This window comes from Coregonus lavaretus, assembly GCF_964263955.1.
Source record: "Coregonus lavaretus genome assembly, contig: HAP1_SCAFFOLD_1169, whole genome shotgun sequence".
NCBI classification, from domain to species: Eukaryota; Metazoa; Chordata; class Actinopteri; order Salmoniformes; family Salmonidae; genus Coregonus; species Coregonus lavaretus.
The window spans coordinates 13,083-37,331 of NW_028164739.1; the positions used below are offsets into that span (position 1 = coordinate 13,083).

Here is a 24,249-nt window from a genome sequence, read left to right on the forward strand (position 1 = left end):
AATCTATACATTTCTAGCATATGCAGTACTTTGTAGTGACTTTGATTTTGGGGTTAAACTAGTCTATATAATGCAATAGTTGGTATCTGCCACTGAGGGGGGCATGTACACACAAACAGAAGCAGGAAGAGAGTTAAAGTGAGGTCTGTGAACAAGTAATAATTCTCGCTGTTGCCTTCGTCCTTGACACACATTTGTGCTCAGGTACAATATAATATAACAGACAGACTGAAACCTTCACATGGCTCTTCATCTCTCCCTCCTCCTCCTCCTCCTCTTCCTCATCCTCTACAGAGTATCAGCAGGTATGTGTAACATGTTTCTATAAAGGGCTGAAGTCCAGTGGGTCAATTCACTGTAAACACGGTGTAATAAATCTCAATCATTAACAAGCTGTTTTATAGTGTATAAGCAATGGGATTTTTATTCTGCAGTGCAGATTCTGTTGAATTCCAACCTAAATGTGTTTTGTGTTGATGTGTCCACAGTGAGGTATGTGTCTGTGCAGACAGGAGGCTCCATCACCATCCCATGTCACTATGATCTGAATCACATCAACAATGTGAAATACTGGTGTAAAGGATTACTTTGGGATGTGTGTTCTTATGTGGTACGCACTGACCATCCTAAGATCAGTGGTAAGGCCTCAATCTCTGATGACATCAACAAGAGAATCTTCACTATGACCATGACTAACCTGAAGTCACAGGACTCTGAGAATTACAGGTGTGTTGTGGAGATCAATGGAGGACCAGATATCAGGATACAATGGTTCTACCTATCTGTCACTTTAGGTAAGATCCCTTCACTGTTTGTATCTAGTAAAGTAGAATGAATAGTGCTCAGCAATGTCCTATGGATTGTCCTGTAAACCTGCAATGTCAAATACAAAATAATGACCCAATTATAAATATTGTTTTACAACAAATGAAATTATAAATGTGTAACCAGTCTGAAATTCATAGACAGAGCTATACTGTATACGTAGGTGCAAGAACTGACCATGTTTACAATTACATTATTTAGAAACAACTGAGTAAAACAAGAATATATTTGGGGTCATGATGGGGTAACAGTTGAACTAAACTAGTGAGGCAAGTTAAATTATTCAATAATTAATGGCTATATATAATTATCATGAATTTAAAAGACCAACAATGGATGTACCAATCACAGACTGCAGCTTTAAGGAATTTGTTAGGAGCCTGTTGTAAAAACACTTTTTTCTCCTCTGAATTCTTGTTTTTTACCTCTGTGTTCAGGTACTCCAGAACTCTATGTGGACCAACAGGAGGTGACTGGAGTAGAAGGAGGGAGTGTCACTGTCCGTTGTTACTCTAGTTACTCTGGAGATATAAAGTGGTGCAGGATGGGTGGTGGTTGTAGAAGTGGGTATTCTGTGCCATTAATGGGTATCAGAAAAGTCTTAACAGTGACTATGATTGGACTGAAGATGGAGAACACTGACTGGTATTGGTGTAGAGTGGGAGAACTAGGGATGCCTGTTCACATCACTGTCAGTCAACAAACTGCAACACAGAGAACCACTACAATGACGTCAAGTGAGTAGATCAATCACGTACTTTATGATCAAACATGATTCACTCTGTTTTATCCAGTGGTATCATCTGGAACAAATTGTAATATTGACTATGAATGTGATGTTGCTATACAACCTGACTATCTGGTATACCAGTAATTTCATTGATGGCATTGTTGTTTTACATCACAGCAACCCAAGCTCCAACCAATCAACAACCCTCTGTCTCTCCAACTGCTGAGCCTGTTCAGATTGACAACACAAGTCAAGGAGCTGAGGGGAACAAGGAGGACGTCCACCAGAGGTTATTATCACTCATTCAGCTGTATTATCCCACATATTATGGCAATTGGCTGATAATATGAACACAAAGAAGCGTTACAATTTCATCATACACTACAACAGTTAAAGCTAACCAAACATCCTCCTAAATGCATATAGAGACTGTTAGCACTTCCTCTTGGGTAGAACATCTCTGTGGTTGCCTTGTGAGAAGTAGCAGCAATGTTGGTGTCATTCTCACTCATTTTGAATGAGTTACACACATAAAATTAACGTAATTTCAATAGTAATCATATCATTTCTTCAAGTTTCTAAACTTCCAAAGATACAATCAACCAAGGCCGAATGATAGCATACCTAGCTTCACGTTGAAATGATGGTGTTCGTTGTTGGGCAAATCAGATGTCAATGTAGCCTACATAAACCCAACCTCACTCTGAATTTACTTTCACATACAGCTTGTGTAAGAGAAGTTAGAGGAGTTACTTTAAACTATTTAACATTATTTTGGTAATCTACGCAAAATTAGTGTGGAAACTGATCAATGTCTAAATGTGTTGACATGATAGCTCAGCTGAATTGAACGCAGCTTGTTTCCAAAGCTAAGCAGTGTACATAGAGGTAGGCATCTGGATGGTAGACTGGTTCTCACTGAAGTCCATTACCCCATATATACCAGTAGGAGTCACTGTTCAGGACTGTGGCTTCACGTTGTATTTCAATATATCTCTTTATGTAGGTTAATAGCATGACATTGAAACAATGAAGTTGATTCAAACATACCATTTTACTATCAACATTGGAACAAGGTCAAATAAAATATGTCTAATCAAATCTCAAATTCAACATAATTTCAACCACCCAATCGAATATAGACAGAAAAATCACATTTGATGTTTTCAACGCAATTTCAACATACATAGTTTTGATGATTATGTTAAAAATAGATTGATGTAACAACCTGTTAGTCAGGTTAAGTCAATGTATTTAAGAGCTGAAAACAGTACTGGTTGATGACTTTTTTCAAACCCAATATATTTTTTACATTGATTCCACGTCACAATACGTTGAGAAATTACGTTCAAACAACGTTGATTTAACCAGTGTGTGCCCCGTGAGTTACCATTTCCTCTTGGGTAGAATAACATCTCTGTGGTTGCCTTGTGAGAAGTAGCAGCAATGTTGCTGTTATTCTCAGTCTATCATTTGCATGGTTAATTTGCAAACGTATATGATCAGAGGCCGTCTGCGCTCTTTTAAGGTCCTTACTACTGAAAAGTGTCTGTTCCAGGTGCGTAGGAGTCAACATAACAATACTGGACGAGATAGAGACCAGCACACTGTCGAAAAAAGGTTGCACACTTAAAGTCAACCTCATTTGTATAGTAATAATCTCAATAGTAATAATATAATATCTTTATTTGCATGGTGAAGTTCCGCACGTGTATAGCTGCAAACAACAAATTATAACTTTTTCACAAATGATCTATTTATAATGATCAATGTAAAAGTTCTTATAGAGCATGCCATCCACCAGTTCCATAGATGTGAAAGTCCTACTGATCTCTCTGGGCATGTTGGTGGTGGTGACAGCTGGTATCCTAGTCACATGGAAGATGTGGACAAAGCATAGTAAGTATTTATTTAAAATATATTAATTAAATACATTACAATATATTATAGTATTGGAATATACAATAGAATGAATTGTGCACACATTATGGAATGTACGTACAGTACACCTTCATTTAGCTCTGAGGAGACAGGTGGTGTTGAAGTGACATGAAACGTAACTGCCAATCAGGTATGGGTCCACTGTAACACAGAGGACATTCATTTCTCCCTCTCTAGAGGACAATAAAGCTGAGAACCAGCCAACAAGCACTGCAGCGGTAGGCTACGTTCATCTTGTCTTTTCAATCATGCATGCACCTTTCTATTCTTGATATAGTCATTTCCATACAGTATGAGTCTGTGTCCGTCTCTCTACCAGCAGGACCCATTTCCTGACAATGATGATGTAACGTACAGTACTGTCGTCTTAAAGAGGAAGACCCAGCTAAAGTTACAGACCAAGGTAAGAATGAACGAATGAAATGGATTTGACAATATTTTTATACATATAATGTTGTTTCAACGATGAGAAAAGGACAAAACACATCCAAAACATAATAGTCTACAGACGTATTCCCACTGTGGTTATTATTATTATTTTTACTATTATTATTATTACTATTATTATTATTACTATTATTATTGTTACTATTGCTATTATTACTACTATTACTATTATTATTATTACTATTCTTATTATTCTTATTATTACTATTATTATTACTATTACTATTATTACTATTATTATTATTCCCATCGTGGTTGTCTTATTCAGACAGCTCACATACAGGTAGGCTGATGTTGTTCATCTAGTTGGATGTGTTCTAGCCACAGCTTCATATTAAGGTACTTTAATAAATGTATGGATTGGTTGATTGTTTAGTAAACATGTTCTCTGTATCACCATTATATAAATGTCAATTTCATGGTACAATCTATCATGACAAAATGTCCCTGTTCACCTCTCTACCTGTTCCTCCTCTGTAGGCAGCAGAACCAGATGATAATGTGGTCTACAGCTCACTAGCTCTACAGGTGACCACACAGGTCAGTGTTGGTGTCTCCTCTGTCTGTTGTACCAGATGATGCTGATCTCTCAACAAAGATACAGACACCACCACATTGCTATGTGTAGTAAACGTCACTCTTTAACCACACATCTTTCTTAGTCTTTTTAGTTTTGCTGCATGAAAAACTGTATCATCACATTGTGACCAGCTAACCTCATTGTTTTCAGTGTGTATCCATAACATTACAGTGTGGAGTGTGCCTGGGTTTAGGGTGAAGTTGCCCCTAAATGCTGATCTTGGGTCAGATTTAAAAAAATGTTCCCACTTAAGGTTAAGGTTAGGATTGGGGGAGGGGAAGCTGATCCTAGATCTGTATCTATTGGTCCTCTGTAGCTCAATTGGTAGAGCATGGCACTTGTAACGCCAGGGTAGTGGGTTCGATCCCTGGGACCACCCATACGTAAAAATGTATGCACACATGACTGTAAGTCGCTTTGGATAAAGCGTCTGCTAAATGGCATATTATTATTATTATTGGAAATGTCACCACAATGAATGTGACTGAATGTTACACGTTCTCTCCAGCAGAGGGCAGCAGCAGCACAGCAGTGACTGACTTAGTGACCTTGGTGGAGTCCTTATCCTGGAAGGACAGCCCACTCCCCTCTCCTGGGTCTCAACATCTATCTGCCTCCAATATGCTTCGGTCATACCTCTTAACCCACCCCAGAAAGACCCCTCTATCCTTTTGTGTCCATAAACTACTGAAGACAGTCTGCTGTGTTAGTTTTCATTGTCACCACATACACTATCTGTTATAGTAGTTATGTGTCACCCACCTTTTACCCCTGTCACTTGTTTTTTACATCATCATCTTATTTCTCTCACCTAATTAATTGTCCTGTGCCTGTAACTAATCATGATCAAAAGTATAGATAGTATAGTTTAGTAGCTACTATGTATAATAACTACTGTACTGCGATAATAAAATGTACTATACTGTCTATATTGCACAATGGACATCTGTCACACCTGATGTGTATTTTTTATGGATTATCAGATAAAATTGAGTTAATCATGAACATATAGTTAACATTCTTTGTGGCTAACTGAATTGGGCCGTTTGTTTTTGTCTCTCTCTTCAAACACAGTGAAGGGAGCAGCACCAGGGTTGAATAGAGTTTGGGCTAGACCTTTGTCTCCTTGGTATCTTCTTGATTGATTACAGCATGAGGGGGTGAGGTTTGTGTAATTTAGGGCCTTGTCATGTTTAAACTAAACATGAGTGTGTGTGCAAGACAGGGGAGCGGGTGATTGGTTGGAGTAATAGTTCAGCCGTCCTCAGGGACAAAGGAAGTGGGCGGAGCAATAAAAGAGCGGGAAAACTGAAGAGGACTATATAAGATGGAGGGAGACCTTAAGGATGTGTGCCCCTCTGCAGACTGGTATCGGCTTTGTTGAAAACTTTAATAAAGTCATTTCTTGATGCAACAAAAACTCTGTAAGACCTTATTTGTAATAAAGTATAGTGGTTATTTTCCAAAACACACCCTGATCTGTTTCACCTGTCTTGTGCTTGTCTCCATCCCCCTCCAGGTGTAGCCCATTTTCCCCAGTATCACCTGTGCATTTCTACCTGTGTTTTCTGTTTGTCTGTTGCCAGTTTGTCCTGTTTCGTCAAGCCTACCAGCGTGTTTTTCCCGTACTTCTATTCTCTCTAGTCCCTGTTTTCTAGTTCTCCCGGTTCTGACCTATTCTACCTGTCCTGACTCCGAGCATGCCTGCTGTCCTGGATCTATCTGACTCTGACCTGGTTTACAAACCTCTGCCTGACCTGACCCTGAGCCTGCCTGCCGTTCTCTACCTTATTGACTCTGCCCTGGATTACTGACCTCTGCCTGCCCTTGACCTGTCGTTTGCCTGCCCACTGTTTTGTAATAAACATCTATGATTTGAACTGTTTGCATATGGGTCTTATCCTGATTCCTGATAGTACAAACTGGCTGACCCAGCAGACTCGGACAAGCTCTGCGACGTCGTCTCCTCCCACTGAGCCACCATTGCAAGACACGAGGAGTTACTTCACAACCTTATGGAAGGATTCCAGACCTTGGCTGAATGCCACGGCTGTGCTTTCCATACATTGCCGGAGAAAGTCAGCAGATTGTCTATTAGGCAGCAGCCACTACTTTAATCCCCCAGACTCTCAGCAACCCAGCCACCAGCGGCATTTCTTCCCAGCCTACTACGGTGTCCCGAGAACCATGCTTACCTCCGGAGCGCTATGCTGGAGATTCTGGAACCTGCCAAGCTTTTCTCTCCCAGTACTCCCTCATCTTCTGTTCCGGTTGCCCTCGCACGTCCTCAATTTCCACCTCGCCTTCAAGGAATCCCGGAAATCTCCAAAGTCTACACTTCCGAGTGAATCCGATGTCACCCGAGTTCTCTCAGAAATCACAGAGGGTTGCCGACTCGCCTATGCAACTTGGCAGAGCTAGATTGTCTCCTGCCGAATGGTTACAGAGAATGAACACATAGGGCTGTCATTATATTTCTACCTGTCCTGTAAAAAGACCCGGCTCATCAGGAGGTATGAGTACACTGGTGGCCATTACGGAGAATGTCCAGTCTCCCATTACTCGTATCCCTCTCCATGCCATCCTGCTGTGCGGTGACCGGTCCAAATCTCTCCCGGTACTCATTGACTCTGGGGCCGACAAGAGTTTTATGGACGCTACCCTGGTGTCAGAGTTGGGAATCCCCACTCAAACCCTCTCCATTCCCATGGACGTCGGAGCGCTGGATGAGCGTTCTATTGGCAGAGTCACCCACAACATGGTTCCTATCAACCTGCGAGTGTCAGGCAACCACAGCGAGACGATCCAGTTTCTACTTATCGAATCCCCTCAGGTACCCGTTGTGTTGGGGTTTTCATGGCTCCAAAGACACAATCCCCTTGTGGACTGGACTGTGGGTTCGATCAATGGTTGGACCACATTCTGCCATGCTCAATGCCTGAAGTAGGCGCAGCATGCCCTGGGACGTCTTCCTGCAGGCTTGGGTAAAGTCTCGGACCTTTTCGCCATTTCCATGGAATACCAGGACATCCGAGAGGTTTTCAGCAAGGCCCGTGCCACCTCACTTCCTCCGCTTCGGCCCTATGACTGAGCCATTGACCTTCTCCCGGGCACTGCACCGCCTCAGGGGTGGCTCTATTCACTGTCGGGTCTGGAGACCAAGGCGATGGAAACGTACATTGAGGACTCCCTGGCTGCAGGGTGTATCCGTCATTCTGCCTCCCCAGCCGGCACAGGGTTTTTCTTTGTGGAGAAGAAGGACAAAACCTTGCGCCTGCGTATCGACTACCGGGGCCTGAATGACATCACGGTTAAAAACCGTTACCCACTTCACCTCATCGCCTCAGCTTTTGAGTCTCTCCAGGGGGCTACCATCTTCTCCAAGTTGGACCTCCTGAACGCCTACCATCTGGTAAGGATACGGGAAGGGGACGAGTGGAAGACATCCTTTAACACGGCTAGCAGGCACTACGAATACCTTGTTATGCCATTCAGACTGACCAACGCTCCTGCAGTGTTCCAGGCCCTGGTTAACAATGTTCTCCGTGACATGTTGAACCAGTTCGTGTTCGTCTACCTCAATGACATTCTCGTTTTTTCCCGCTTGGCTCAAGAACATGTCCTCCATGTTTTTCAGCACTCACCTCTCCCAAGGTCCCGATCACGTGGTCTCCAGCTGCAGACCGGGCGTTCTTGGACCTCAAGCACCGATCCATCCTAATCCATCCGGATCTGTCCCGGCAGTTCGTGTTGGAGGTCGACGCCTTGGACATCAGATTGGGGTCTGTCCTGTCCCAGCGTTCGGCCCAAGACCAAATGTTGCATCCCTGCACTTTCTTCTCCCATCGTCTCAACACCACTGAAAGGAATTACGACGCGGGTAACCGAGAACTCTTCACGGTTAAGATGGCGTTAGAGGAGTGGAGGCACTGGTTAGAGAGGAAGGAACACCCTTTCATAGTGTGGATGGATCACAAGAACCTGGAAAATCTCCACACCGCCAAGCGCCTCAACTCCAGGCAATCTCGACAGGCCCTGCTATTCACTCGGTTCAACTTCACCATCTCCTTCAGCCCGGGATCCAAGAATGTGAAGCCGGATGAGCTTTCACGCCTCTATAGCCCCTCTGCTACACCAATGGATCCTGAGACCGCCCTACCCTAACTCTTGTCTCGCGGCTGCATTCGTCTGGGGTATAGAGAACCAGGTCCGTGAGGTGCAGTGTTCCCAGCCGGACCCCAGGGAGGGGGCCCGGTTACCCAGATGTTTGTCCCGGACTCTGCCTGTTCCCCAGTTCTGGAATGGGCTCATTCCTCCCGACTGGCCAGCCATCCTGGCTCCCGTCGGACCCTGACCTTTGTACGACTACCTTTTTGGTGGCCCACCTTGGTTCATGACGTCTCCATGTTCATCACCGCCTGCACTGTGTGTACTCAGAATAAAATTCTAAGGCAAGCTCCGGCTGGCCTCCTTCAACCTCTTACCGTTCCTCACCGCACCTGGTCCCATATATCCCTGGACTTCGTCAAGGGTCTCCCTCCATCAGATGGCAAAACCACTATCCTCACGTTGGTGGATAGGTTTTCCAAAGCCGCCCACTTCATTCCCCTTCCCAAGTCACCCTCAGCCAAGGAAATGGCCCAGCTCATGGTGCAGCACGTCTTCCGGATCCATGGACTTCCGGTGGTCTCCGATCGCGGTCCTCTGTTTTCGTTCTGGTTCTGGAAGGCGTTCTGCACCCTCATTGGGGCATCGGCCAGCCTGTCCTCCTGTTTTCACCCCCAATCTAACGGCCAGTCGGAGGGAGCCAATCAGGATCTGGAGGCGACTCTTCGTTGCCTCGTCTCTGCCAACCCCACCTCCTGGAGCCAGCAACTCGTGTGGGTGGAATACAGTGGGGGGGGAAAGTATTTATTCAGCCACCAATTGTGCAAGTTCTCCCACTTAAAAAGATGAGAGAGGCCTGTAATTTTCATCATAGGTACACATCAACTATGACACACAAAATAAGAGAAAAAAAATCCAGAAAATCACATTGTAGGATTTTTTATGAATTTATTTCAAATTATGGTGGAAAATAAGTATTTGGTCAATAACAAAAGTTTCTCAATACTTTGTTATATACCCTTTGTTGGCAATGACACAGGTCAAACGTTTTCTGTAAGTCTTCATAAGGTTTTCACACACTGTTGCTGGTATTTTGGCCCATTCCTCCATGCAGATCTCCTCTAGAGCAGTGATGTTTTGGGGCTGTCGCTGGGCAACACGGATTTTCAACTCTGACTTTCAACTGATTTTCTATGGGGTTGAGATCTGGAGACTGGCTAGGCCACTCCAGGACCTTGAAATGCTTCTTACGAAGCCACTCCTTTGTTGCCCGGGCGGTGTGTTTGGGATCATTGTCATGCTGAAAGACGCAGCCACGTTTCATCTTCAATGCCCTTGCTGATGGAAGGAGGTTTTCACTCAAAATCTCACGATACATGGCTCCATTCATTCTTTCCTTTACACGGATCAGTGGTCCTGGTCCCTTTGCAGAAAAACAGCCCCAAAGCATGATGTTTCCACCCCCATGCTTCACAGTAGGTATGGTGTTCTTTGGATGCAACTCAGCATTCTTTGTCCTCCAAACACGACGAGTTGAGTTTTTACCAAAAAGTTCTATTTTGGTTTCATCTGACCATATGACATTCTCCCAATCCTCTTCTGGATCATCCAAATGCACTCTAGCAAACTTCAGACGGGCCTGGACATGTACTGGCTTAAGCAGGGGGACACGTCTGGCACTGCAGGATTTGAGTCCCCGGCGGCGTAGTGTGTTACTGATGGTAGGCTTTGTTACTTTGGTCCCAGCTCTCTGCAGGTCATTCACTAGGTCCCCCCGTGTGGTTCTGGGATTTTTGTTCACTGTTCTTGTGATCATTTTGACCCCACGGGGTGAGATCTTGCGTGGAGCCGCAGATCGAGGGAGATTATCAGTGGTCTTGTATGTCTTCCATTTCCTAATAATTGCTCCCACAGTTGATGTCTTCAAACCAAGCTGCTTACCTATTGCAGATTCAGTCTTCCCAGCCTGGTGCAGGTCTACAATTTTGTTTCTGGTGTCCTTTGACAGCTCTTTGGTCTTGGCCATAGTGGAGTTTGGAGTGTGACTGTTTGAGGTTGTGGACAGGTGTCTTTTATACTGATAACAAGTTCAAACAGGTGCCATTAATACAGGTAACGAGTGGAGGACAGAGGAGCCTCTTAAAGAAGAAGGTACAGGTATGTGAGAGCCAGAAATCTTGCTTGTTTGTAGGTGACCAAATACTTATTTTCCACCATAATTAGCAAATAAATTCATTAAAAATCCTACAATGTGATTTTCTGGAAAAAAATTTCTCAATTTGTCTGTCATAGTTGACGTGTACCTATGATGAAAATTACAGGCCTCTCTCATCTTTTTAAGTGGGAGAACTTGCACAATTGGTGGCTGACTAAATACTTTTTTCCCCCACTGTATATACACATATACATACACATACACATACACATACACATACACATACACATACACATACACATACACATACATATACATATACATATATACATATATATATATACACATATATACACACACACATACATACACACATTCATACATACATACATACATACATACACATACATATCCTTTAAATATATATATATATTCCCCTTTATTACTTTCCAACCCCGCCACCCTTTCCCTACTTGGAGTAAACTTGTGAACAACAATGCTTAGGCCTCTACTTCCAGCTTATACCTACTATCTACATTTTATGGACACAGTCAATTGTACAATAATTCTATTTTGTTTGTTTTTTCTCCTGAACTTCCTCTACTCTCAACCTCTCCGATCATTTTCATGATGTCCATCAAGTTTGCTTCTATATGCCATATCTTTCTAACTGTGCTCTTTCACAAAAGCTCCCAACCTACAACCTATATACTTATTATGGACACAGAATGCTTACATTATTAGTTATCTTGTTATTATTTGTTGTTAGTTGTTATTAGTCCCATCCTTCAATTCCATTCAACACCTTCTATCTATCTTTTAACACCATCCATATAGGATTTATATTTGCCATATATATTTCAACTGTACTGTGATGTCTTACAAAAGGTCTGAACCTTTCTATTCTCATTGTTTCTACAGATTGTGAATTGAAAATAAACATTTTTGCTAAAAGTATTATTATGTTATTGATCGATTGACTATGACTTTTCAGATTATCCAGTAATGCTATATGCAAGGTTAGCTCCAGGTAAATATTGCAATCCTTTAGCCATTCCTGGACCTGTGTCAAAAAATCAAGCTACAAGTGGACAGTACCAAAACAAATGATCTAATGATTCTTTCTCTTTGCAGCAAAATCTGCAGAGCTGGGAAGATTGTATCCCCCATATAAATAACATTCTATTGGTAGCAAGAATTTTATATAATAATTTAAATTGAAAGATTCAAAGTTTTGAAACCGGTGTTGTTTTGCGTATCAGTTCATAAACACTATGCCATGGGATCGGTATGTCAAAGATCTCTTCCCAACTATTTTGCAATCTATATGGGACGGCTTTCAATCATTTGGTCCTTAAATGAAACTGATATACCTTTATATTTATCACAGTTTTCCTTAACCAATTATGTTCTTTAATGCAAGGCCGACAGACAAGTTCCTTACTTTCTCCTCCTTCCACTCTCCTCTTCCATTTTTGCGGTAAGGCTGCAATTATTTGGTTGTAATTTTGGGTAGAGCAGACATTTGCATATGTCTTTGTTAGCTGCATGTGCGACATAACTCCACCAGTCCTACCGATTATATCATTTACAAAGATTCTACCTTTTTTAAACATTTTATCAAAAAAAAAAGGTGTTTTTGTCAATTAGTATATTTGAGTTTAACCACAATATTTGTCGCATTATTTGTTATTTCGTTTCTGGTGGATTAAATTGAAATTGCAACCAACTTTCTAATGCTTGTTTTAGAAATAGTGATATCTGGGAGATTAGTTGTAATCTGAATAAAGGGAAAAAGGCCATTCTTGAACATTGGTTGAGACAATCTTACTGATTTGCTAGAGAACCAGTTCAGATTTAAGTATTGCATGACTGAAGCTTTTAGTGATAGGTCTAATGCTTTAATGTGCTTTTGTGTGTTGTACTTAGTCAATTGAAAATGTGCTTAAAGTTTTGAAAAAACAACCTTTTTGATGATCTGTTTTGAGTTTTGCACTAAGAGTTGTGAAACGTTACCACATATGTATGAAAATTTTACCAAAGCAAAAAACAATGTGTGTGAGTTTGAGTGTGAAGTAGTTTGCTGTGTTGGATGCATTGCTCAGTAGTTAACATGACGTTGTGGAATGAGTTTAGCTGAAACTTGCAGCATTCTGGTAATGCAGCTTCCTGAATTAACTTTAACACTTTGGCTTGGAGGACATCTGTGGTTATGAGCTGTACATGACAAAGGGTTCATTTCCTGTATAGAAGAGGGATAAAGGGGCCTCCCAATTGGCGCAGCAGTCAAAGGCACTGCACTGCAGTGTTGAGGTGTCACTACTGCCTGGGGTTTTATCCCAGGCTGTGTCACAGCCAGCCATGAGCGGGAGTCCCATAGGGCGGTGCACAATTGCCCCAGCATCGTCTGGGTTAGGGCAGGGTTTGGCCCAGGGGCTTTCCTTGGCTCATCGCGCTCTAGCGACTCCTTGTGGTGGGACAGCAGTCGTCAGTTGAACGGTGTTTCCTCCAACACATTGGTGCGGCTGGCTTCCGGATTAAGCAAGCAGGTGTTAAGAAGCAGCGCGGCATGGCGGGTCATGTTTCAGAGGATGCATGATTCGACCTACGGTCGGGTAAAATTACTACAAAAATCTTTAAAAGAAGTGGGAGAGAGACAGAGACCGTTCTTGTTGAACGTAAAACCACATCAGACTGGGTTATGGTCCGGAGGACCCTGAACCATGAACCTGGTTTAAAGTGCGAGTTTGTGGAGGTCTTGGTCTAGTACCCATCACTACATCTCTGTAGCAGATGACCCCTCAAATCTATCAATGTCTAGCACATTGAGAACATTTATCATATAGTTTCTTATATACTGAAATATTGAATTTGCCAATGTGGTGTATGTCGCCCAATTATCGAATATTTGTAATCATTAGTAGCCTATGTTCCGGTAGAGTGTAACAGGATAGTAGTGACTTTTGGTTCCAAAACCCTTAGAGAAAGCTGAAATATATTTTAGTGACTATGATTTTGGGGTTAAACTAGTCCATATGATGCAATAGTTGCTATCTGCCACTGAGGGGGCCATGTACACACAAACAGAAGCAGGAAGAGAGTTACAGACAGTGAAGTCTATTAACATTAGGAAGTAGAGTCATTCTGGCTGTTGCCTTCGTCCTTGACACACATTTGTGCTCAGGTACCATATAATATACCAGGCAGACTGAAACCCTCACATGGCTCTTCATCTCTCCCTCCTCCTCCTCCTCCTCCTCTTCCTCATCCTCTACAGAGTATCAGCAGGTATGTGTAACATGTTTCTATAAAGGGCCAAAGTCCAGTGGGTCAATTCACTGTAAACACGGTGTAATAAATCTCAATCATTAACAAGCTGTTTTATAGTGTATAAGCAATGGGATTTTTATCCTGCAGTGCAGATTCTGTTGAATTCCAACCTAAATGTGTTTTGTGTTGATGTGTTCACAGTGAGGTATGTGTCTGTGCAGGCCGGAGGCTCCATCACCATCCCATGTCACTATGATCAGTATTACATAAATCGTGTGAAATACTGGTGTAAAGGGTATGATTGGATTCGTTGCTCCTCTCTAGTACGCAGTGACCATCCTAAGAGCAGTGGTAATGCCTCAATCTCTGATGACATCAACCAGAGAGTCTTCACTGTGACCATGACTGATCTGGAGCCAGAGGACTCTAAGAGTTACAGGTGTGTTGTGGAGATCAATGGAGGACCAGATATCAGGATACAACAGTTCTACCTATCTGTCACTCCAGGTAAGATCCCTGCAACTCTTACAATTCAGTAAAGTAGAATAGGTAGTTCTCAGTAATGATGAGACAATCAGAAATAGCCTGCTTCCACAAACTAAATGACTGGTGTTCTCATTTCATTTCCTGGTAACTGGTTCCTTGTCTGGTAACTGGTATCACCATTATTGTTCAAGTTAAACCTGAAGAATACTTTATGTTCTCTGTATGTAGATGGTGGTGTAAACTTTGTTTAAACTCCGCAGTGGTCGGTTTTAAAACATTAAAAAAAAAAAATATTAATAATAAAATACTTACTAGAAATAAAGTTCTGCTGCTGAGTTCTTTCTTTGGTGTCTGTACCTCTGTGTTCAGGTACTCCAGGACTCTATGTGGACCAACAGGAAGTGACTGGAGTAGAAGGAGGGAGTGTCACTGTCCGTTGTTACTATAGTAACTTTGGAGATATAAAGTGGTGCAGGATGGGTGGTGATTGTGTGTCGTATTCTGGGACTTTACATGGAACATCAGTGACATTAAAGGATATCAGTCTGGCCAACAACAGAACAGTCTTAACAGTGACTATGAGTGGACTGAAGATGGAGAACACTGACTGGTATTGGTATGAAGTGGGAGAACTAGAGATGTCTGTTCACATCACTGTCAGTCAACAAACTGCAACACAAAACATCACTGCTATCAGTAAGTACTTTCTGTTTGAGTCACAAAAATAGTTTAATATCCATAGTTACTTCACATCAAAATGATGTAATTTTCTTACATTAATATCACCCTGAAAATATGTATTTATTCCATGATTTACTTCTTGACATAGATGATAGTCAGTGAAAATCTGCTACTGTTTTCATAATCCTTGACAGCAGATTCACTTTGTTTCATCATCTAAAACAAATTGGAATATTAACTATGAATGTGATGTTGCTATACAACCTGACCATCTGGTATACCAGTAATTTCATTGATGGCATTGTTGTTTTACATCACAGCAACCCAAGCTCCAACCAATCAACAACCCTCTGCCTCTCCAACTGCTGAGCCTGTTCAGATTGACAACACAAGTCAAGGAGCTGAGGGGAACAAGGAGGACGTCCACCAGAGGTTATTATCACTCATTCAGCTGTATTATCCCACATATTATGGCAATTGGCTGATAATATGAACACAAAGAAATGTTACAATTCCATCATACACTACAACAGCTGAAGATAACCAAACACCCTCCCTGAATGCATATAGAGACTGTTAGCACTTCCTCTTGGGTAGAACATCTCTTTGGAGAAGTAGCAGAAATGTTTGTGTTATTCTCACTCATTTGCAAGGACAAGTTGCACTCTTAAAAAAAGAAAACATAATTTGTATAGTAATAATCTCAATAATAATCATATCATCTCTTCAATTGTATGGACAACTTCCACACATGTGAATATCTAAATAATTGTTCCATTTATCACAACAGTGTAAACAACAAGTTATTACTTTTTCACAAATGATCATTTTATAATGATCTATTTTAATTGTATTTTTGATTCAAGTTCTTCTATGTAATCCATCAGGTCCATAGATGTGAAAGTCCTACTGATTCCTTGGGGCATGTTGGTGGTGGTGACAGCTGGTATCCTAGTCACATGGAAGATGTGGACAAAGCATAGTAAGTAGTCATTTTAAGTGAATATAAAAACGAGAAGAGTTTAGAAAAATACAAAACGTATTGTCATTGTGAACAACATTATATTGCTTGCTTGTGATTTATCTTGAATGAGAGAAAGTATTTAGAGGAATTGTCTATAAGAAATCCATTCAGAGGTATTATTGTACTATAACAAACTCAGAAGTAATTGACATCTCCCTCTTTATTCCAGAGAACAATAAGGCCAAGGACCAGACAACTAACAACTCAGTGGTAGGATACACTTAATTTATTATATTCTATTATTTTCAACCATCTGCTTTTCTGTTCTTGAGTTCAGATCATCTACCATTTGACTCTAGTATTACCTCTTCAGTTGGTTATCAATGAGTTGACATAAAAGGTCCCATATTCTGAACCCTAGGTCTTATAACACTCAAGACGTTGAAAAATGATGTTTAAAAGACAGAGAACAGGAAGCTGTCAGTTCACTAAATATATCTGTGACTGCATCCTATCATGGAAACAAACTGTGGTTTAGTTGGTAAATAGACAAGTCATGTTCCTCTTTGCTATTTATTTCTTTGCAGTCTGCTGACCCTGAGCAGGACATTCCATACAGCACAGTGAGCCACACCAGAGAAACAGCACAGCAGGTACAAACTGAATAAACCTGGTTTAGGTCTGTGGAGATCTTGGACTAATACCAATCACTCCATCTCTGCATGGAGCTAAGGTTCTCTCTCTCTTTCTCTCTCCTCCATTTCTGCAATGTGAGCTTGGGTTCTCTCTCTCTCTCTCACTCTCTCTCTCTCTCTCTCTCTCTCTCTCTCTCTCTCTCTCTCTCTCTCTCTCTCTCTCTCGCTCTCTCTCAATTCAATTCAATTCAATTTTTCAATTTAAGGGCTTTATTGGCATGGGAAACGTATGTTAATATTGCCAAAGCAAGTGAAGTAGATAGTAAACAAAAGTGAAATAAACAATAAATATTAACAGTAAACATTACACTCAGAAGTTTCAAAAGAATAAAGACATTTCAAATGTCATATTATGTATATATACAGTGTTGTAACAATGTGCAAATAGTTAAAGTACAAATGGGAAAATAAATAAACATAAATATGGGTTGTATTTACAATGGTGTTTGTTCTTCACTGGTTGCCCTTTTCTTGTGGCAACAGGTCACAAATCTTGCATCTGTGATGGCACACTGTGGTTTTTCACCCAGTAGATAAGGGAGTTTATCAAAATTGGGTTTGTTTTCGAATTCTTTGTGGATCGCTGTAATCTGAGGGAAATATTTGTCTCTAATATGGTCATACATTTGGCAGGAGGTTTGGAAGTGCAGCTCAGTTTCCACCTCATTTTGTGGGCAGTGTGCACATAGCCTGTCTTCTCTTGAGAGCCAGGTCTGCCTACGGTGGCCTTTCTCAATAGCAAGGCTATGCTCACTGAGTCTGTACATAGTCAAAGCTTTCCTTAAGTTTGGGTCAGTCACAGTGGTCAGGTATTCTGCCACTGTGTACTCTCTGTTTAGGGCCAAATAGCATTCTAGTTTGCTCTGTTTTTCTGTTTGTTCTTTCCAATGTGTCAAGTAATTCTCTTTTTGTTTTCTCATGATTTGGTTGGGTCTAATTGTGTTGTTGTTGTTGTTGTTGTCTTGGGGCTCTGTGGGGTCTGTTTGTGTTTGTGAACAGAGCCCCAGGGCCAGCTTACTTAGGGGACTCTTCTCCAAGTTAATCTCTCTGTAGGTGATGGCTTTGTTAAGGAAGTTTTGGGAATCGCTTGCTTTTAAGTGGTTATAGAATTTAACGGCTCTTTTCTGGATTTTGATAATTAGCGGGTATTGGCCTAATTCTGCTCTGTATGCATTATTTGGTGTTTTACGTTGTACACAGAGGATGTTTTTGCAGAATTCTGCATGCAGAGTCTCAATTTGGTGTCTGTCCCATTTTGTGAATTCTTGGTTGGTGAGCGGACCCCAGACCTCACAACCATAAAAGGCAATGGGTTCTATAACTGATTCAAGTATTTTTAGCCAGATCCTAATTGGTATGTCAAATTGTATGTTCCTTTTGATGGCATAGAAGGCCCTTCTTGCCTTGTCTCTCAGACCGTTCACAGCTTTATGGAAGTTACCTGTGGCGCTGATGTTTAGGCCGAGGTATGTATCGTTTTTTGTGTGCTCTAGGGCAACGGTGTCTAGATGGAACTTGTATTTGTGGTCCTGGCAACTGGACCTTTTTTGGAACACCATTATTTTTGTCTTACTGAGATTTACTGTCTGGGCCCAGGTCTGACAGAATCTGTGCAGAAGATCTAGGTGCTGCTGTAGGCCCTCCTTGGTTGGCGACAGAAGCACCAGATCATCAGCAAACAGTAGACATTTTACTTCAGATTCTAGTAGGGTGAGGCTGGGTGCTGCAGACTGTTCTAGTGCCCTCGCCAATTCGTTGATATACACTGCTCAAAAAAATAAAGGGAACACTAAAATAACACATCCTAGATCTGAATGAATGAAATCATCTTATTAAATACTTTTTTCTTTACATAGTTGAATGTGCTGACAACAAAATCACACAAAAATTATCAATGGAAATCAAATGTATCAACCCATGGAGGTCTGGATTTGGAGTCACCCTCAAAATTAAAGTGGAAAACCACACTACAGGCTGATCCAACTTTGATGTAATGTCCTTAAAACAAGTCAAAATGAGGCTCAGTAGTGTGTGTGGCCTCCACGTGCCTGTATGACCTCCCTACAACGTCTGGGCATGCTCCTGATGAGGTGGCAGATGGTCTCCTGAGGGATCTCCTCCCAGACCTGGACTAAAGCATCCGCCAACTCCTGGACAGTCTGTGGTGCAACGTGGTGTTGGTGGATGGAGCGAGACATGATGTCCCAGATGTGCTCAATTGGATTCAGGTCTGGGGAACAGGCGGGCCAGTCCATAGCATCAATGCCTTCCTCTTGCAGGAACTGCTGACACACTCCAGCCACTTGAGGTCTAGCATTGTCTTGCATTAGGAGGAACCCAGGGCCAACCGCACCAGCATATGGTCTCACAAGGGGTCTGAGGATCTAATGACAGTCAGGCTACCTCTGGCGAGCACATGGAGGGCTGTGCAGCCCCCCAAAGAAATTCCACCCCACACCATGACTGACCCACGCCAAACCGGTCATGCTGGAGGATGTTGCAGGCAGCAGAACGTTCTCCACGGCATCTCCAGACTCTGTCACGTCTGTCACGTGCTCAGTGTGAACCTGTTTTCATCTGTGAAGAGCACAGGGCGCCAGTGGCGAATTTGCCAATCTCGGTGTTCTCTGGCAAATGCCAAACGTCCTGCACGGTGTTGGGCTGTAAGCACAACCCCCACCTGTGGTTGTCGGGCCCTCATACCACCCTCATGGAGTCTGTTTCTGACCGTTTGAGCAGACACATGCACATTTGTGGCCTGCTGGAGGTCATTTTGCAGGGCTCTGGCAGTGCTCCTCCTGCTCCTCCTTGCACAAAGGCGGAGGTAGTGGTCCTGCTGCTGGGTTGTTGCCCTCCTACGGCCTCCTCCACGTCTCCTGATGTACTGGCCTGTCTCCTGGTAGCGCCTCCATGCTCTGGACACTACGCTAACAGACACAGCAAACCTTCTTGCCACAGCTCGCATTGATGTGCCATCCTGGATGAGCTGCACTACCTGAGCCACTTGTGTGGGTTGTAGACTCCGTCTCATGCTACCACTAGAGTGAAAGCACCGCCAGCATTCAAAAGTGACCAAAACATCAGCCAGAAAGCATAGGAACTGAGAAGTGGTCTGTGGTCACCAACTGCAAAACCAGTCCTTTATTGGGGGTGTCTTGCTAATTGCCTATAATTTCCACCTGTTGTCTATTCCATTTGCACAACAGCATGTGAAATTTATTGTCAATCAGTGTTGCTTCCTAAGTGGACAGTTTGATTTCACAGAAGTGTGATTGACTTGGAGTTACATTGTGTTGTTTAAGTGTTCCCTTTATTTTTTTGAGCAGTGTATATGTTGAAGAGGGTGGGGCTTAAACTGCATCCCTGTCTCACCCCACAGCCCTGTGGAAAGAAATGTGTGTGTTTTTTGCCAATATTTACCGCACACTTGTTGTTTGTGTACATGGATTTTATAATGTCGTATGTTTTTCCCCTAACCCCACTTTCAATCAATTTGTATAGCAGACCCTCATGCCAAATTGAGTCAAAAGCTTTTTTGAAATCAACAAAGCATGAGAAGACTTTGCCTTTGTTTTGGTTTGTTTGTTTGTCAATTAGGGTGTGCAGGGTGAATACGTGGTCTGTCGTACGGTAATTTGGTAAAAAGCCAATTTGACATTTGCTCAGGACATTGTTTTCACTGAGGAAATGAACTAGTCTGCTGTTAATGATAATGCAGAGGATTTTCCCAAGGATGCTGTTGACGCATATCCCACGGTAGGTATTGGGGTCAAATTTGTCTCCACTTTTGTGGATTGGGGTGGTCAGTCCTTGGTTCCAAATATTGGGGAAGATGCCATAACTAAGGATGATGTTAAAGAGTTTAAGTATAGCTAATTGAAATTTGTGGTCTGTATATTTTATCATTTCATTGAGGATACCATCAACACCTCAGGCCTTTTTGGGTTGGAGGGTTTGTATTTTGTCCTGTAGTTCATTCAATGTAATTGGAGAATCCAGTGGGTTCTGGTATTCTTTAATAGTTGATTCTAAGATTTGCATTTGACAATGTATATTTTTTTGCTGTTTGTTCTCTGTTATAGGGCCAAAAAGATTGGAGAAGTGGTTTACCCACACATCTCTGTTTTGGATAGATAGCTCTTCGTGTTGTTGTTTGTTTAGTGTTTTCCAATTTTCCCAGAAGTGGTTAGAGTCTATGGATTCTTCAATTACATTGAGCTGATTTCTGACATGCTGTTCCTTATTTCTGTATTGTTTTAGTGATTTACCATAGTGAAGGCGTAGGCTCAGGTTTTCTGGGTCTCTATGTTTTTGGTTGGATAGGTTTCTCAATTTCTTTCTTATGTTTTTGCATTCTTCATCAAACCATTTATCACTGTTGTTACTTTTCTTTGGTTTTCTGTTAGAGTTTTTTAGATTTGATAGGGAAACTGAGAGGTCAAATATACTGTTTAGGTTTTCTACTGCCAAGTTTACACTATTACAGTGGAACGTTTTGTCCAGGAAGTTGTCTAGAATGGATTGAATTTGTTGTTGCCTAATTGTTTTTTGGTAGGTTTCAACACTACTTTCCTTCCATCTATAGCATTTCTTAATATTATTCAGTTCCTTTGGCTTTGATGCCTCATGATTGAGTATTGCTCTGTTCAAGTAGACTGTGATTCAAGTAGACTGTGATTCAAGTAGACTGTGATTTTCAATCCCTGCAGTGTTGAGCTGAGTATCTGAAGTTCCTATACTCTATATTCCTATGCATGTCGCCATATGTTTACCTTCTGTCCTGTCCATTTCTCAGGGTCCAAAGCCAGAGAGCCACCATGACGTGATGTACAGCACTGTGATGCCTGATCAGTTCAGGACAGAACAGAAGGTCAACATATGGCTACATGCATCGTTGGTCTTAGACAACATTATGGATGTTACTCATAAAACGTCAGAGCCTTGGCAAATTTGCATCTGTTTTAGAAAACAATTGTATTTACAGTTTCATTTTCTTTCTTGGAACAAGCAATAGATAAATGTACACTATAACAATACAACAATACGTTTTTGTTATCTGGGTCTCTCTCTACCAGCAGGCCCCATTTCCTGAAGATGATGATGATGTCACATACAGCACTGTCATCCCCCAGCACAAGGCTCAACTAAAAGTACAGGCCAAGGTAAAGCTGCTCTGTTGATTAGCCACAGCTAGTATTATGTTATCAGAAACAACAGTAGGTGATTGTTTCCTCAGTGTTAATATAGTCATGGTTATGTCACCATTATACCTATAGGTATAATATATCACCTTTATGTCACATATCACAATTACAACTGTCTTTCACAGAGAACTGTGTTTTAAACTGTACTCTCCATTATAACAGAACTGTCCCTGTTCACCTCTCTACCTGTTCCTCCTCTGTAGGCAGCAGAACCAGATGATAATGTGGTCTACAGCTCACTAGCTCTACAGGTGACCACACAGGTCAGTGTTGGTGTCTCCTCTGTCTGTTGTACCAGATGATGCTGATTTCTCAACAAAGATACAGACAACACCACATTGCTATGTGTTGTAAACGTCACTCTTTAATCACACAAATCTTTCTTAGTCTTTTTAGTTTTGCTGCATGAAAAACTGTATAATCACGTTGTGACCAGCTAACCACATTGTTTTCAGTGTGTATCCATAACATTACAGTGTGGAGTGTGCCTGGGTTTAGGGTGAAGTTGCCCCTAGATGCTGATCTTGGGTCAGATTTTTTTTTTAAATCCCACTAAAGGTTAAGGTTAGGATTGGGGGAGGGGAAGCTGATTCTAGATCTCTATCTATTGGAAATGTCACCACAGTGATTGTGACTGAATGTTACACGTTCTCTCCAGCAGAGGGCAGCAGCAGCACAGCAGTGACTGACTGAGTGACCTTGGTGGAGTCCTTATCCTGGAAGGACAGCCCACTCCCCTCTCCTGTGTCACAACATCTATCTGCCTCCAATATGCTTCTGTCATACCTCTTAACCCACGCCAGAAAGACCCCTCTATCCTTTTGTGTCCATAAACTACTGAAGACAGTCTGCTGTGTTAGTTTTCATTGTTACCACATATCTGTTATATGTTATTTTCCATCCACCTTTCCCCTTGTCACTTGTTTTTTACATCATCATCTTATTTCTCTCACCTAATTAATTGTTCTATGCCTGTAACTAATCATGATCAAAAGTATAGATAGTATAGTATAGTAGCTACTATGTATAATAAATACTGTACTGCGATAATAAAATGTACTATACTGTCTATATTGCACAATGGACATCTGTCACACCTGATGTGTATTTTTAATGGATTATCAGATACAATTGAGTTAATCATGAACATATAGTTAACATTCTTTGTGGCTAACTGAATTGGGCCGTTTGTTTTTGTCTCTCTCTTCAAACACAGTGAAGGGAGCAGCACCAGGGTTGAATAAAGTTTGGGCTAGACCTTTGTCTCCTTGGTATCTTCTTGATTGATTACAGCATGAGGGGGTGAGGTTTGTGTAATTTAGGGCCTTGTCATGTTTAAACTAAACATGAGTGTGTGTGCAAGACAGGGGAGCGGGTGATTGGTTGGAGTAATAGTTCAGCCGTCCTCAGGGACAAAGGAAGTGGGCGGAGCAATAAAAGAGCGGGAAAACTGAAGAGGACTATATAAGATGGAGGGAGACCTTAAGGATGTGTGCCCCTCTGCAGACTGGTATCGGCTTTGTTGAAAACTTTAATAAAGTCATTTCTTGATGCAACAAAAACTCTGTAAGACCTTATTTGTAATAAAGTATAGTGGTTATTTTCCACAACACACCCTGATCTGTTTCACCTGTCTTGTGCTTGTCTCCATCCCCCTCCAGGTGTAGCCCATTTTCCCCAGTATCCCCTGTGCATTTCTACCTGTGTTTTCTGTTTGTCTGTTGCCAGTTTGTCTTGTTTCGTCAAGCCTACCAGCGTGTTTTTCCCGTACTTCTATTCTCTCTAGTCCCTGTTTTCTAGTTCTCCCGGTTCTGACCTATTCTACCTGTCCTGACTCCGAGCATGCCTGCTGTCCTGGACCTATCTGACTCTGACCTGGTTTACAAACCTCTGCCTGACCTGACCCTGAGCCTGCCTGCCGTTCTCTACCTTATTGACTCTGCCCTGGATTACTGACCTCTGCCTGCCCTTGACCTGTCGTTTGCCTGCCCACTGTTTTGTAATAAACATCTATGATTTGAACTGTTTGCATATGGGTCTTATCCTGATTCCTGATAGTACAAACTGGCTGACCCAGCAGACTCGGACAAGCTCTGCGACGCCGTCTCCTCCCACTGAGCCACCATTGCAAGACACGAGGAGTTACTTCACAACCTTATGGAAG

General features: G+C 42.0%; 2 protein-coding genes across 2 annotated transcripts; both read left to right on the plus strand.

The window, feature by feature from the left end:
* Positions 1 to 224: 224 nt before the first annotated feature.
* Positions 225 to 5,058, plus strand: LOC311116681 (uncharacterized protein; the record flags this gene model as incomplete). The annotated part of the gene is made up of 9 exons (XM_084191731.1): positions 225 to 305; positions 489 to 794; positions 1,263 to 1,562; positions 1,733 to 1,844; positions 3,360 to 3,454; positions 3,674 to 3,714; positions 3,819 to 3,899; positions 4,424 to 4,483; positions 5,035 to 5,058. The coding sequence occupies exons 1-9, from the start codon at positions 242 to 244 to the stop codon at positions 5,056 to 5,058; spliced, it is 1,083 nt and encodes a 360-aa protein (XP_084047857.1). The 5' UTR covers positions 225 to 241.
* Positions 5,059 to 13,953: 8,895 nt separating this feature from the next.
* Positions 13,954 to 23,170, plus strand: LOC311116686 (polymeric immunoglobulin receptor-like). The gene is made up of 11 exons (XM_084191736.1): positions 13,954 to 14,073; positions 14,257 to 14,562; positions 14,911 to 15,237; positions 15,543 to 15,654; positions 16,110 to 16,204; positions 16,416 to 16,456; positions 16,774 to 16,839; positions 21,677 to 21,751; positions 21,960 to 22,043; positions 22,289 to 22,348; positions 22,744 to 23,170. Exons 1-11 carry the CDS (start codon positions 14,007 to 14,009, stop codon positions 22,768 to 22,770), a joined length of 1,260 nt encoding a protein of 419 aa, XP_084047862.1. The 5' UTR covers positions 13,954 to 14,006; the 3' UTR covers positions 22,771 to 23,170.
* The last annotated feature ends 1,079 nt before the right edge of the window (positions 23,171 to 24,249 follow it).